This window comes from Lutra lutra, chromosome 4, assembly GCF_902655055.1.
Source record: "Lutra lutra chromosome 4, mLutLut1.2, whole genome shotgun sequence".
NCBI lineage: Eukaryota > Metazoa > Chordata > Mammalia > Carnivora > Mustelidae > Lutra > Lutra lutra.
This window is the reverse complement of record NC_062281.1, coordinates 60,329,934-60,346,345: the sequence shown is the minus strand read 5'-3', so window position 1 is coordinate 60,346,345 and position 16,412 is coordinate 60,329,934. Positions and strand designations below refer to the sequence as shown.

The 16,412-nt window shown below is 38.5% G+C and overlaps 1 protein-coding gene across 2 annotated transcripts in view; it reads left to right on the top strand.

Annotated features, from left to right (window-relative positions):
• The window catches only part of LY96 (lymphocyte antigen 96), a 35,045-nt gene extending 18,968 nt beyond the window's left edge, over nt 1-16,077 (top strand). Inside the window, exons 3-5 of one of the 2 annotated variants that reach the window (XM_047728311.1) lie at nt 5,538-5,666; nt 14,735-14,787; nt 15,949-16,077. In XM_047728311.1, the coding sequence (XP_047584267.1) occupies nt 5,538-5,666; nt 14,735-14,787; nt 15,949-16,047 (281 nt within the window). In that variant the 3' untranslated portion in view covers nt 16,048-16,077. Of the gene's footprint in view, nt 1-5,537; nt 5,667-7,252; nt 7,375-14,734; nt 14,788-15,948 lie in introns of those variants that run through there. The other variant, XM_047728312.1, reaches the window with a different exon arrangement.
• The last annotated feature ends 335 nt before the right edge of the window (nt 16,078-16,412 follow it).

Sequence of the window (16,412 nt, the reverse complement as noted above, 5' to 3'; positions counted from 1 at the left end):
GTCCTACCCTCCAGAAAGTGGTTGCTTTTCTGTTCCTGGAATTGCTGCTCTTTTTCTCTTTGATCTCCTGTTGAGTTCGTAAGCATTTAGAATGGTTTGATATCTAGCTAAACTCCTGAGACCTGATGATATTTAGGTCTCCTATTCCTCCACCATCTTGCTCCTCCCCCTATTTTATTTTTTAAAGACTTTATTTATTTATTTGACAGAGAGGGGAGAGGGAACATGAGTAGGGGGAGGGGCAGAGGGAGAGAGAGAAGCAGGCTTCCAAGAGAGCAGTGAGCCCCATGCAGGACTCAGTCCCAGGACCCTGGGATCAATATCTGAGCCAAAGGCACACGTTTAATGACTAAACCACCCAGGTGCCCCAATAGTCATATATATATATTTTTCCAATAGTCATATTTTAAACATTGGATTTATTTGTCGGTATTTTTGGTGTTGTTGTGTAAGTTCTTTATATATTTTGGATATTAATCCCTTATTTGAACCTATCATTTGCAAATATCTTCTCCCATTCAGCAGCTTATCTTTTTGTTTTGTTGATGGGTTCCTTTGTTGTGCAAAAGCTTTTTATTTTGGTACAGTCCCAGTAATTTAATTTTGCTTCTGTTTCCGTTGTCAAAATAAACATATCTAGAAAAATATTCTATGGCTGATGTCAAAGAGATTACTGCCTATTTTCTTCCAAGAATCTTATGGTTTCAAATCTTACATTTAGGTATTTTAATCCACTTTGAGTTTATTTTTGTGCTTTGTTATAAGACAGTGTTTCAGTTTCATTTTTTTTTTTTTTGCATGTGGCTATCTAATTTTTTCAATCCTATTTGTTGAAGAGACTGTTCTTTTTCCATTGTATATTCTTGCCTCCTTTGTCATAGATTAATGGACCATACAACTGTGGCTTCATATCTGGGCTCTCTGTTTTGTTCTATTGATCTATGTGTCTATTTTTGTGCCAGTACCATACTTTTTAAATTACTACAGCTTTGTGGTATATCTTGAAATCTACAATTGTGATATGTCCAGCTTTGTTCTTTTTCAAGATTGCTTTGGCTATTTGGGGTCTTTTGTGGTTGCACACAAATTTTAGGATTATTTGTTCTGTTTCTGTGAAAATAGCTTTAGTATTTTGATAGAGATTGCATTAAATCTGTAGGTTGCTTTGGATAGAATAGGTATTTTAGCAATTTTGTTCTCCCAATCCATGAGCATGGAATAAATTTCCATTTGTTTGTATCACCTTCAATTTCTTTCATCAGTGTTTTCTAGTTTTCAGCGTAAAGGTCTTTCAACTCCTTGGTAAAATTTAGTCCTAGGTATTTTATTCTTTTTGGTACAGCTGTAAATGGGATTGTTTTCTTAATTTCTCTTTTTGCTACTTTATTATTAGTGTATAGAAATGCAATAGATTTCTTAATATTATTTTTTTCCTGTGACTCTACTGAACTCATTTATCAATTCCAGTAATTTTTTGGTGGAGTCTTTAGGATTTTCTTTATATAGTATCATGTCATCTGCAAATAGTAAAAGTTTTACTTCTTCCTTACCAGTTTGGATCCCTTTTATTTCTTTTTGTTGTCTGACTGCTGTGGCTAGGACTTCTAAAACTAGGCTAAATAAAAGTGGTAAACATCCTTGTCTTGTTCCTGATCTTAGAGGAATAGTTTTCTTCCCTGGAGTTTGATATCAGGTGTGGGTTTTTCATATATAGCCTTTATTTTTTTTAATTTTTTTTCATTTTTAAAGATTTTATTTATTTATTTGTCAGAGAGAGAGAGAGAGAGAGATCGCGAGAGTGAGCACAAGCAGATAGGGTGGCAGGCAGAGGCAGAGGGAGAAGCAGGCTCCCTGCTGAGCAAGGAGCCCGACGTGGGACTCGATCCCAGGACGCTGGGATCATGACCTGAGCCGAAGGCAGCGGCTCAACCCACTGAGCCACCCAGGCGTCCCTATAGCCTTTATTATGTTGAGGTATGTTCCCTCTAAACTTTGTTAAGAGTTTTTACCATGAATGGATGTTGTATTTTGTCAAATGCTTTTTATGCATCTATTGAAATGATCGTATAGTTTTTATTCTTTCTCTTTTAATGTGATGTATCATGTTGATTGATTTGTGAATATTGAACCACCCTTGTATCCCTGGAATAAGTCCTACTTGATCATGGTGAATGATTTTTTAACGTGTTGCTAGATTTGGTCTGCCAATATTTTGTTAAGGTTGTTTGCATCTCTGTTCATCAGAGATATTGACCTGTAGATCTCTTTTTTGGGTAGTGTCTTTATCTGGTTTTGGTTTCAGAGTAGTGCTGGCCTTATAGAATGAATCTGGAAGCTTTTCTTCCTCTTCTATTTTTTTGGAATAGTTTTTTTTTTTTTTAAGATTTTTAATTTATTTATTTGACAGACAGAGATCACAAGTAGGCAGAGGCAGGCAGAGAGAGAGGAAGGGAAGCAGGCTCCCTGCTGAGTGGAGAGCCCGATGCAGGGCTCGATCCCAGGACCCTGGGACCATGACCTGAGCCGAAGGCAGAGGCTTTAACCCACTGAGTCACCCAGGCGCCCCAGTTTTTTTTTTTAAATTAAGATGTAATGTATTATTTATTTCAGGGGTACAGGTCTGTGATTTATCAGTCTTATATAATACCCAGTGCTCATTATAACACATACCTTCCCCAATGTCCATCACCCAGTTACCTCCTCCCCCCACCTCCCTTCCACTCAGCAACGCTGTTTGTTTCCTAAGATTAAGAGTCTCTTATGGTTTGTCTCCCTCTCTGGTTTTGTCTTGTTTCATTTTTTCCTCTCTTCCCATATGATCCTCTGCCTTGTTTCTTAAATTCCACATACCAGTGAGATCATATGATAATTGTCATTCTCTGATTGACTTATTTTGCTTAGCATAATACCCTCTAGTTCTATCCACACCATTGCAAATGGCAAGATTTCTTTTTCTTTTCTTTCTTTCTTTCTTTTTTTTTCTTTTTCTTTTCTTTTTCTTTTTTTTTTTTTTTTTTGGATGGCTGCTATTTTTTGGAATTGTTTGAGAAGAATAGGTAATAACTTTTTAAAAAATGTTTGCTAGTATTCACCTGTGAAACCATCTGACCCTGGACTTTTGTTTGTTGGGAGTTTTTTGATTGATTCATTTTCATTGGTCTGTTCAAATATTCTGTTTCTCTCTGATTCAGTTTTGAAGGTTATATGTTTCTGGAACTTATCCATCCCTCTAGGTTGTTCAATTTGTTGACATACAATTTTTTATAATGTTATCTTATAATCATTTGTATTTCTGTGGTCTTGGTTGTTATTTCTCCTCTTTCATTTCTGACTTTATTTGAGTCTCTTCTCTCTCTCTCTCTCTCACTCAATCTCTCCCCCTCTCTCTCTTTATTATTATTATTATTTTTGATGAGTCTGACTAAGGGTTTTTCAATCTTGTTGAACTTTTCAAAGATTCAGTTCCTGGTTTCATTGATTATTTAGTCATATTTTTGTAATGCTTTATAGTTATGACTCAAGTTTCCCTAGAATGTATTGGAATGTCTGGACAAGTGTGGGGCCATATTCCTGGAAATCAACCTGATTTTTATGGGCCTGTAGCTACTTAAATTCAATAAGAGCTATAAGAGGTTGAATCAAAAATAGATTGGGGGTGGAAATTATTTATTTGAGACTTCATAGCTTTGCTAGTAAATTATTTATATACTATTAACTGATTAATCATAAAATAAATGAAGTTGGACTTTAAGTATCCTTCAAAGTTCTATCTGAATGTTCTTGGAGTTGTCTTAGCTGAGCTCAAAAATGGTCTTCTTTGTTACTACATGAAGTTACCATATTTCCTGCCTCCCACTCTGACACCCACATTGGTATCTCTGGCCTACTCAGCCATTCAAGTGGTATCTCACTTTGCCCATTGTTCATGTGCCTAAAATGACCACAGTGGTGTCCAATGGCAAGAAGCTTCTCACAGTGTAAACTGTTGAGATATCAAAGCAGCACTTCCTTTCTTAGAGTCATTGAAGACTGGAACTGTGCTGTGTTCCATGCAGAAATGAAAGAAGTTTCATTGTACTGAATCATCATTGGTACCACAGCAGTACTGCCATATGTCCATGTCTCAAGGAATTCCCTGTGAAAACAGCTCTTCAACTTCCATACATATCCTTGCTTTGGGAATGGTGCAGGCTGAAGTTCATAGAGTGAACCATGGATCCACTGTTTGAAACGGACCCTATGATGTTCTTTTCTACTTTACCTTGAAAGGAGAGAAGAGACAAATTAAGAAGTTTGGTGGTATTTTAGGCTCAGTATTGAGGTCCTGCATTAAGAGAGTGGTGATGGAGATGAAAAGGAGGCTAGTAAGATTTACTGGGATTGTGAATTCTAATGCCTATATGGTGATGAAGATGAGAAGTCAATTTTGGATCTGTTGGGTGAGACAATGAGCAACATCTGAGTAGAGATATTGAATGCATATGTGGGACAGGTGCTCAGGAGAAAGGTTGAGACTAAAGATGATGATCTGGGAATTATGACCCTATGTGGTACTTAAAGCCAGGGAGTATGTGCAAGGTGAAAATTGAGAACTGAGGATACAACCCTAAGAAAGAGAAGCCAATGAGGAGAAGGAGTCAGAGATGCTGGAGAACAACCAGAAGAGAATGGGAGCACTAATGCCAAAAGAAGGTGTTTTAAGGAAGGAACTGGCATTTCTATTAAGCATACCAATTTCAAGTTAAAGATGGAAAATTTTTCTTTTGATTATGGCTACAATGAGTCATGATAACTTTATTAGGAAAATATTTTCAGTGAGGTTGTGGTTACAGTAATTTTCAAAGTAATCTACACCCAATATGGGGCTTGAACTCATGACCCTGCCTGCCTTCAAGAGTTACATGCTCTACCCACTGAGCCAGCCATGAGCCCCACAATAATTATTTTTAATATAAAAAAGATTGCACATATTTTCCAGTTGGGTCAACTGAATAAATTAGAAGAGTTGAGCAAAATGCAATGTTTACTGGAATTTTCCATGTTAAATGGTACTAGGGAGACTATAAAGAAATAACAAGATAACTCATGTAATTTTTAATCAAGAGGTTGTTCTATTCTCCAAGAACTCTTTCATCAAAACTCCTAAGAAAGTGGGCATGAGTTGATTATCCTCATTTCCTTTCCTTTCCATTTCTCTTTTCTTGAACTTCCTAGCAGAACTGTGATTAGAACTGGCAATTTTACATTTCCGTTTGATAGTTTTCTCAAAAACATAGGCTTCTCTCTTTTCAGGCACACGTAATTCTTACTGTGGAATATCCTGTTTGGTTACATTCTACTAATTATCCTCTTAGAACTTCAGTTTTCTCATCTGTTACACAGGGATAGCAATGCCCACATGGTAAGTTGTTGTGATGATTAAATGAAATAATATAGGAAAAGTGCTGGGCATGTTTTAAGTATACAGTACATCTTAATTATTATTTATGAAAGAACCTATTATTTGGAAGACTAATGGGATTTTTTTTCTTTTTAAGGAAGAGATATTAAAAAACTATATTTCAATATCTATTTATCTTTCAACTCCATGGATTTTCCAATGCGCAAAGAAGTTGTTTGCAGAGGATCTGATGATCTTTATTCTTTCTGCAGAGCTCTGAAGGGAGGTAAGCATTGAATTCATATTATTTTCAGAATAGAACAGAATAGTTTATGAGAATGTTCTGAATATTAAATGTACTGAAAATGTGCAATTCCTTTTCTAATAATTTTTTTCATCCAAAGTTTTTACTTTTAGCAGCTTAAACAACATTTAACAATTATGTCATTGAATTATTATGAAGATGGTACTTACTTAAAGTGTGTTTGAAGGTATATTAAAATTTTTACCTTGTTCAGATTAATATTGTACATTTACCATCGGTTATGGATCCCTTTTTCTAAACATTACAGTTATTATTTTTTATAGAAACTCACTGAACCACAGCCAAGGGAACAGGATTGATGGAATCAGAGGGGAAAGAAAAAAAAAGGAATTAAAAAAATTTACTAAAAAAGAACACCTCAAGGGCACCTGGGTGGCTCAGTGGGTTAAAGCCTCTGCCTTCAGCTTGGGTCATGATCCCGGGGTCCTGGGATCGAGCCCCACATCGGGCTCTCTGCTCCATGGGGGAGCCTGCTTCCCTCTCTGCCTGCTTCTCTGCCTTCTTGTGATCTCTGTCTGTCAAATGAATAAATAAAATCTTTAAAAAAAAAGAAAAAAAAAGAACACCTCATTAGATTTTTCTTTGTTTTCTCCAATGTCTTCCCCCAATTTTTTCCACCCTGATGTTATTCACAGAATCACAAAATTTCAGAGCTTAGGACCTTAAAGGCTACTTATTGCAAACTCATGAATTTTTCCTTAATAATTTTTAAACTATTATTTTAAGTAGTTTAAATGTTTATAAATATTATACCATCACATTACCAAAAATTGCCAAGTATAAACAATAAAAATATCACAGAATCATATTTCTAAAAACATTTTGGAGTATTTCCTTCCAATTTTCTAATTTTGTGCATTGCATTGCTTATATACTTAAAAGTATAGTACGCTATAATATTTTTTTCTTTTTTTAAAAAAGATTTTATTTTTAAGTAATCTCTACACCTAACATGAGGCTTGAACTTAAAACCCCAAGATCAAGAGTCACATGCTCTACTAACTAAGGCAGCCAGGTGTCCCAATAACTTTCTGTTAAAAATTATTGTATAAATTTTTTGACTAGATGATCCATGTGGTTCAAAAAGCAAGATATAGGGACGCCTGGGTGGCTCAGTTGGTTGGACGACTGCCTTCGGCTCAGGTCATGATCCCGGAGTCCCGGGATCGAGTCCCGCATCGGGCTCCCAGCTCCATGGGGAGTCTGCTTCTCCCTCTGACCTTCTCCTCGCTCATGCTCTCTCTCACTGTCTCTCTCTCAAATAAATAAATAAAATCTTTAAAAAAAAAAAAACCAAGATATAAACATTACATAATGAAACATTTTCCTTAGTGGGTGTGCTCTGGTTTATTTAACCATTCTCCTGTTGGACATCACTTTCCTTATGATAGTTTTACTATTATAAATAATACTGCAATAAATATATTTCTGTACATAATTTTTCTCATATTTCATATTCGAATGTGTTTGCAAGGAATTACATATAACTCCCAGGGAAATATTTGAGCTTAATTGGGTTGACTATGTTTGTGGTTTTGTCTACATAGGCCAAATTGCTTTTCTAAAGGAATGTATCAATTTATACATTATATCATCACCAATGTGTAAGTACAGTAGTTTAATCTCTGTCTTAACAGTGGACACTATCATCTAAAAAAAAAGAAGTTTTAAAAAAACTATTAGGTTAAAAAAAAACAATTGTTTTATTAACATTTAAAAATTACTATTGTAGTCAAATATTTTCCTATACAATTGTTGCCATTAACCTGTGCCCTCTCTCTCTCTCTCTTTTTTTTTAAAGATTTTATTTATTTATTTGACAGAGATCACAAGTAGGCAGAGAGGCAGGCAGAGAGAGAGAGGAGGAAGCAGGCTCCCTGCTGAGCAGAGAGCCCGATGCGGGGCTCGATCCCAGGACCCTGGGATCATGACCTGAGCTGAAGGCAGAGGCTTTAACCCACTGAGCTACCCAGACACCCTGTGCCCTCTTTTTTTTTTTTTTTAAAAAGGTTTTAGGTAGGGGCATCCGGCTGGCTCAGTTGGTTAAGTGTCTGACTCTTGATTTCGGCTCAAGTCATGATCTCAGGGTTGTGAGATTGGGTCCTGCATTAGGCTCCCTGCTCACTGGGGAGTCTGCTTGGGATTCTCTCTCTCTCTCTCCCCTTCTAAATCCCCCTGCCCAGTTCTCTCTCTCTCTCTTAAAAAAAAAAAAAAGATTTTAGGTAGTTAACATGTATACATTAAATATAGCAACATAGCATAAATTAGATATAGATGGGATAAAAAATGGAAAATAAGGTCTGAGAATTAATGGAAGGAGAGTAGTATAAAAATTCATATCAGGCTTATACTGGCTTCGACATTTGTATCAATTTGATTATACATTTTCTAGCAGTCATTAAACAAATTGTTTCTAAGTACATCAGTTTTTTTGCTATGCAAGTGAAACTTTGAGATATGTCTCCTAGCCAACCATCTCTCCACAGCTCTGACTTGCCTGCCACTCCCAAACCATATGCAAATAATGGAGCTGGCATTGCTTCTAAGTCTGGGCTCAGATTTGGGAAGACCTGAGTCTGTCCCAGCTTTTCCTCCTACCAACAATGTGGCCTTGGGTATGTTGTTTAACCTCTATCCGCCTCATTTTCCTCATCTGTAAAATGGGACAGTGAAATCTATTGTACATGATCTTAAGGATATAATTAGAAAATGCATATAAAAAAGATTAGTACAGTGTTCAGAATAAGAATTCAAGAAGTATGGTTCTCGAATAATACTCATGTGGGTAATGGGAGTCCTTTTGTTCCTGGTTTTACAGTCCTGTCATTTTTACAAGTGGGGAGACTGATTCCTGGGGTGACTCAGTAATGTGTCTTTGGCCATTTGGAGAACTAGTGACAGAGTAACATCATGACTCTTAAAGCCCACTCTTCCACTGTACCATGCTTTCTCTTTGAAAAAAACAAAACAAAACAAAACAAAACAACAAAACCCTCTTGGAAGATCACTGTTTTTTAAAAAACTTTCAAAATCCCACCTAATCTCTGAGATTATGTTGACGTCTTATCTGAATTTTTAAAGTTTCACTTTCTTGATATCTAAGATGTGTCAGACTAAACCCAGTCTGCTGGCTTTTCCTTCCTTCCTCAGTTCCTTCCACAAACATCTGTTGAACCTAATTTGAGCAAGTCATGGTTTAGGCTCTGGTGATCCAAAGTTCAATGATAGGGTCTTCCTCATCAGAGAGTCCCTCTGTTCTGGGAAAGACAGTCATGGGAACATAAATTATAATGAAATGTCATAAATGCCAATAGAATTATATGCTCCTAGTTTTAACTAAATAGTTATCAATTTGCTGTGACAGAAATTAGATAAGGTTTCAGAGACTGTTACTAAAGTCTTGAATCTGGGAACATCAGAGAAGAGGAGGAAGGACATTCCTTGGAGAGGAAACAGCATATGCAAACACATCTAGCCATGAAAGAATATGGTTTATTTGGAGAGTAGGGTTTTTTTTTTTTTTTTTTTTTTTTTTTAGCTAGAGCAGAATTTGCTGAAGAAGCGCCTAGGAAAGGGGGCAGGAGCAAGCATGTAAACCATGCACAAAATATTGGCCTGCATCTTGTCATCACTGGGTACTGATGACCCACCGAGTTTATCAGTTTTGCAGATAACTGGTGTCCATATGGAAGGAGGCAGGGGTTGGCTGAGGCAGGAAACTGGGATAGAAGGAAGAGCAGCCAGGAGGCTGTGTAAGAGAACATGAGGGATGAACAAAGATGGCAGCCTGAGAGCAGAAGGGAGGAGAAGAGAGGGCATATTTGGAGACAGAATTGGCAGGATATGCTGATTGATTTGATGTGGCAGGCAAAGATTAGGGAAAATCAAGGGCTGGTAGAGGACCAGTGACTGGATTAGCAGAAGTACCATTATCTGAAATGATAGGTGCAGAAGAAGGGGCAGATTTTTAAAGAGAAAGCAATGGGTTCTGGTTTGGGCATATTGAGCTCAAGGTAATTTTGGAACACTCAAATAAACATGTCCATCTGGTAGCTGAGTATATGGGCTCAGAGCTCAGGGCATTCTGATTTAAGAAATACTGATGCCATCAAGAGACCCTTGAAAATTTAGGAATCAAATTAGTAAGTACCATACATATCTATTTTTAAAATAATTTTCTTTTTTGTATTTGTTACAAAAGTCATATATTTTTAGGGTATGATATTTAGAAAATCTAGGCAAGCAAAAATAAAATAAAAATTACCCATAATATTACCACTTCTTCCACATACGTACATAAACACACACTTCTTTGTTTCTTTTAAATACACATTTGAAGGACACCTGGGTGCCTCAGTGGGTAAAGTGTCTGCCTTTGGCTCAGGTCATGATCTCAGGGTCCTGGGATCCAGCCCCAGGTTAGGCTCCTTGCTCAGCAGGGAGTCTCCTTGTCCCTCTCCTCTGCCTCTAACCCCAGCTTGTAATCTCTTTCTCTCTCATAAATAAATAAATAAAAATCTTTTTAAAAAACCACATTTGAAAATAAATAAATGGATATTCCAAAGGCATCTTTAAAAAAAATATTTTATTTATTTGTCAGAGAGAGCGAGTGAGAGAGAGCACAAGTAGGGGGAGCAGCAGGCAGAGGGAGAAGCAGGCTCCCCACTGAGCAAGGAGCCTGATATGGGACTTGATCCCAGGACCCTGAGATCATGACCTGAGCTGAAGGTGGATGCTTAACCCACTGAGCCACCCATGTATCCCATAAAGGAATCTTAAACTTAATTTGTTAGCCCTGTTTCCAGAATCTTGGTAGCATTTCTGTAACAAAGTACCACAAACTGGCTGGCTTAGAACAGCAGATATTTATTGTTTGACAGTCCGGAAGCTAGAAGTCCAACATCCAAGTATTGACAAGGCTGTGCTCCCTCTGATGGGGTGAGGGAAGGATCTATTCTGGGCCTCTCTCCTAGCTTCTAAAGGTCCCAGGTGATTCTTGCCTTGTAGATGGCCATCTTCTTCCTGTGTCTCTTCACAGTTTTCTCTCTCTGCATGTCTGTGTGTGTGTCTAAATTTCCCCTTTTTATAAGGACACAGTCATATGAGATTAGGGCCCACCTTAATGACCTCATCTTCACCATCTTGCAAAGGTGTTATTTCCAAATAAGGCTATGTTCACAGGCACCGGGGGTTAGGACTTCAACATCTTTTTGAAAGACACAATTCAACCCATAACACCATCTGAGACTTGGGTCCTCCCATTCTGCATGGTTGCTAGGAACATTGTGCTGGACCGTAGGTGAGCTGCATGGGAAGTAGAGAGGCGCCTAAGCAGGGAAGGGCTCTATCTTCTTTTCCTCGGGCCCAGCTTTGGTTCTCTCCTTGCTTCTTGAATGTGGGCAAAAGTGTCGAGCTAACTTCCCATAGAATAGAATGGGATATGTAAGCAACATATGAGCTTTCTTAGAGAGACAAAACAATGGAAAAAGAAGATTACCCTACAGAAGAGGCTAGTAATACCCCTTCTTCCCTCCTGACCTGGTAAACATTTGGGCAATCTCCCCAGATAGAAATCTTGGAGTTACTCTTCATTTCTTTCTCAAATCCTCAAGTCTCATCCATCTCCTTTCTTTTCTCTCTCATACAAAGTTTTCAGGATTATCTTCACAACCAGGGCTTCGTGTTTAGAAAAGACTTCACATTTAGAGTTTAATATTCTGTGATCATAGTCTTGAGATTCTTAATAATTTTATCTTTGAGTATGTATTCTGTAAGTGAAGTCTGATGGGACATTGGGGCATGCATGCAATTCCCCTAGATTGGTTCTTGGCTTCCTGCTGCCCAATCCTCTGCTGGTACCCTCGACCCTGCTTGGTACTCTGCTCCCCAGTTACAGCCATTGATCCCTTCCACCTGGTGGGAGTCTGGATGCAGGGAGGGTCAGATGCCCTGCAGTGTCTGAAGTGGGGTGTGGCCATGGTCACCCTACTTGGGCAGCCCCATGGCACCTTTCACTCTGTGCCAAGAGAACATTCCCTTGGATCATTCCATGACTGGGGGTACCTTCTCTTCTTTCAAATTTCCTGAGCCAAGCAGGTGTTGGTTTTCTCTGGTCAGCTTGAGGTACATTCTGGGGGTGAGCCACTAAATACAAATTGTGTTATTTCAGTGGTTCTGCCTCAGAGTTAAAAGCTCTGATATTTGTGTTTAAAGCTGTCATCGCACAATGTAAAGGTGAATGGCAATTTAAAATTTTGTTTGACTTTAAATGATATTAAATAGCAAATAAAAAATATGATGGCAGGGGCACCTGGGTGGCTCAGAGGGTTGAGCCTCTGCCTTCGGCTCTGGTCGTGATCTCGGGGTCCTGGCATTGAGCTCCACATCGGGCTCTCTGCTCAGCAGGGAGCCTGCTTCCCCCTCCCCCTCTGTCTGCCTCTCTGCCTGCTTGTGATCTCTCTCTCTCTCTCTGTTGAATAGATAAATAAAATCTTTAAAAAAAATATGATGGCAAGTCTAGGGAGAGACTGTGGAAGAAAGGAAAAAGCTTTAATTTCCCTACCTTTAATAAGATGTCTCTCCTGCTTTTTGATCAAGGGGCCCCCATTTTCATTTTGCACTGGGCTTTTGAACCAGGGACTCAGGGACCACGTACTGGAAGCCAGAGATTCAGAAGTGACCAAAGCAAAGATCCTGTCCTCGTGGAGCTTATAAACTAGCAAACAAGGTCATAGCTACGTCCTGAAATATCATAAAAATGAAACAAGATTCACTTTATGAGAAGTCCTCCTAAGGAAAGCAGCAGGCTAATGAGATGGACAGGATCTGTCTATGCGGGAGGGCACCTGAGTTGGGGGGCACGGAAGGTATTTACCTCTCTTCTCACCACTGTCATGGCCTCCTGTCCTCTAAGTGGTCTGCCTGACTCTTAGTGTCCCCTTAAGTCCATTCATAATATGGCCATGAGATCCACCTTTCTAAACACAATCTGACCATTTCACACCCTCGGATGTTCATTCATTGCCTTCCTTCTCTCAAATGTGGAACCTGAGCATGTTATGTTTACTTCTTCTTTGCATTAATGATGCTGACCCACTAGCAGGTGTATGCATTAGTCATACTGATCTTTGTTTTCCTGCCTTTGCTCCCCTTTTTCCTGCCACCTGGAATGTCCTTCTTTTCCTTCCTTCTCATCCTTCATGACAGCTCAACTCACTTCCCTCTCTTTTCTAGGTTCCCTTCCCATAGCATCTTGTGAATAACAATAATTATGATACCGATGATAATATTAATGACATCATTATTTTTTATAAGACACCATGGGAAGTAGGTCTAGAAAGGAGAAGGAATAATATTTAATGTTCTAATAAATAACATTTTAATGTAAAGGTTTTATTTACTTATTTGAGAGAGAGAGAGAGAGAGCGCGCACAAGCCTGGGGGAGGGGCAGAGGGAGAAGTAGACTCCCCACTGAGCAGGGACTGATTGCAGAACCCCGAGATCATGACCTGAGCTGAAGGCAGCTGGCTAACCAACTGAGCCACCAGACGCCTGAAACATTAATTATATTTAATGAGTGCTACGTTCCAAGCATTATTCAGAGCACGTGCATGTGTTAGCTCACATAGCCTTCATGTTACTCCTCTGAGATAGGTGTTATTATCCATTGCCATTTTACCGAAGCACAGAGAAGGTAAGTGACTTGCCCAAGGTCACACTGCAAGTAAGTAGAGGAGCTGAGGTTCAGATCCAGAACCGTCACTCTTACCAAAAATGCTATATACTGCTTTTATCCTACATCTTTCCATTGCATTGTATTTGGAATGGTTTCTTTGCATGCCTATGTCCCCAATAGACGTTAACTATTTGAAGGAAGGAACAGTGTGTACTAGCCCGTGTCTCCTCAGTCCCTGGTAATATAGCTCTCAGTAAATACTTGTTGAACTATTAAATTTGCATTTGATTGGCCTTGAATGAAAAATCATAATATCATGAAGACATGATGACTTTACTAAGCTCAAGAACTAAGATCTCAGTGTATTAATACACCTAATAAGGATATACCCAGAAACTAACAGGTGCTTTTTTTATGAAAATAGAAGTATATATATGCAGACTTAATCCATTCATTTGCTATCAAGGATTGTCTTTAGCTAATTAGGAGAATAATCACCGTTATAGTTTGCATTTGACTATTCATATTATTTTAAAAGAGATTTTTGGCCACTATTGCTTTTGTTAGAGATTCAAAACATTTCTACTTTTCTGTCCTTATCCCGGAAGTTCATTCCTTTGGTGTATCTGATTAGGTTGATGGTTTTTCCTGCACTTCTGACTGTCTCCCACAGCTTTTGCAGGCCCAGGCCCATGGCCGTGCATCTCAACAGTACTACTTAGGCTTCTCAGTGGTGGGATTAGAAGGAAATTTGGTATCCTGGCTGCCTCCCAACTCTCTCCTCCACTTTTAGGAAGGTCTATTATACTCTGCTGAAGGAGCAACAGTATTAAATACGCACATATGAAATTTGGGATGAAGCCTATGAGCACTGGCTTGTTCATTCATTCACTATTGAGACTAGTAGGCCTAAAAATTTTGCATCCCCTGAGGGATGAAATAAGGGCTGATACTGAGAGATGCTTGGAGTGGCAGAGGATCATAGCCATGAGAGAATCAACCAGGATATAAAATTCATTACTTCTACAATTAGCTTGGGACTGCCTCTGCCAGCAGCACGGTAAAAAGGTAAACTCCATACTACATTAAAAAAAAAAAAATCGGGGCACCTGGGTGGCTCAGTGGGTTAAGCCTCTGCCTTCGGCTCAGGTCATCATCCCAGGGTCCTGGGATTGAGTCCCGCATCGGGCTCTCTGCTTGGCAGGGAGCCTGCTTCCTCCTCTCTCTCTCTCTCTCTGCTTGCCTCTGCCTACTTGTGATCTCAATCTATCAAATAAATAAATAAAATCTTTAAAAAAAAAACCACCTAATGATGACCAGTATAACTTCTTGTATTTTGTGTTTTGTTTGTAGAGACTGTGAATACAGCAGTATCCTTCTCCTTCAGGGGACTACGATTTTCTAAGGTATTTTTGCTCAAGAGTCATTTGTACTTTCTTAAGAATCTTTTGCAGTAACAAATGTGTTAGAAATTTGAAACAAGCCATTCACAACTTCAAAAATAGCTATTCAACATTAAGTGTTTTAAGACTGTGTTTTTCATTTTAGTTTTGGGTATTTTGCTGGTTCTTTTTTCTGTAGAATATGGAAATGTGGAAAAGTAACACAAAAGGAAGTTCTTTTTCACTTCGTGTTTTTCCTCTAACATATATGGCTAAAAGTAATATGAATGCTCATTATTAATATGGCAAATGATCTTTGGGTGAGAGCACTGCAATGACCCCTTGTCTGACTCAATAACTGCCTCCATGAATAGTAATAATGTAATTTTAGATATTTGTATTAGATACCTGGCAATGAAATTTTGCACATGTTTCACTTTGGGTGACTATTTTATTTTATTAAAAAAATTTAAAAAAGATTTTATTTATGTATTTGAAAGAGAAAGAGAACACAAGCAGGGGCCAAGGGAGAGGGAGAAGCTGACTTCCCTCTGAGCAAAGAGCCCAATGTAGGGCTTGATCCCAGGACCCTGGGATCATGACCTGAGTCAAAGGCAGACGCTTAACCAACTGAGCCACCCAGGTGCTGCTGGATGACTATTTTAAAGTAAATTTCAAGAGCGTGTATTACTTTCCTATTTTGTTCTAAAAGATATTGAATGTTTGAAAATCTCATAAGGTAGTTTCAAAAAATCGTTTAAAAAAATCCTCTTGTAATTGGGAAATAAATAGGTTTATGCTTGCCAAATTCAAGGCATACAAAATTTCATCTCATTAGAAAACCAAGATAATGGGGTGCCTGGGTGGCTCAGTGGGTTAAAGCCTCTGCCTTTGGCTCAGGTCATGATCTCAGAGTCCTGGGATCGAGCCCCACATCGGGCTCTCTGCTCAGCAGGGAGCCTGCTTTCTCCTCTCTCTCTCTGCCTGCCTCTCTGCCTACTTGTAATCTCTGTCTGTCAAATAAATAAATAAAATCTTTAAAAAAAATTAAAAAAAAAACCAAGATAATGATAACCAATTTCATTTAAATGGCTTCCTCCTACTAAGACAAAGTTCTTATAAAAGTCTTACAAAATAGAAGCATCTAACATTTTATTTGCTTGTATTTCTTACTCCTTGTTTTAGGGACGATATAAATGTGTTGCAGAAGCCATCTCTGGAGATCCCGAAGAAGTGCTCTTTTGTTTGAATTTTACCATCATACACCACCCTGATTTCAATTAGAATAAATAAAGTGTATTTTTATTTTTCAGAGGTCTTAGTCTTCACTTAAATCTTTTTTTCATAGTGTATTAGTGTCTGCCATAACAAATTTAGGGTGGCCTAAATAATTAGAAATTTGTTTTCTCACAGTTCTGGAGGATAGATAAAAGTGTGGACAGCGTTGGTTCCTCCTAGGGCCTCTCCCTTTGGCTTGTAGATGGCCACCTTCCCAGTGTCTTCACATGGTTTCCTCTGTGTGTGTGTGTCCTAATTTCTTGTTATAAGGACACCAGTCACAATGGCTTAGAGCCCACCCTAAGGACCTCATTTTTACCCAGCTACCTCTTTAAAGGTACTACCTACAAAAATCCAGCCATCTTCTGAGG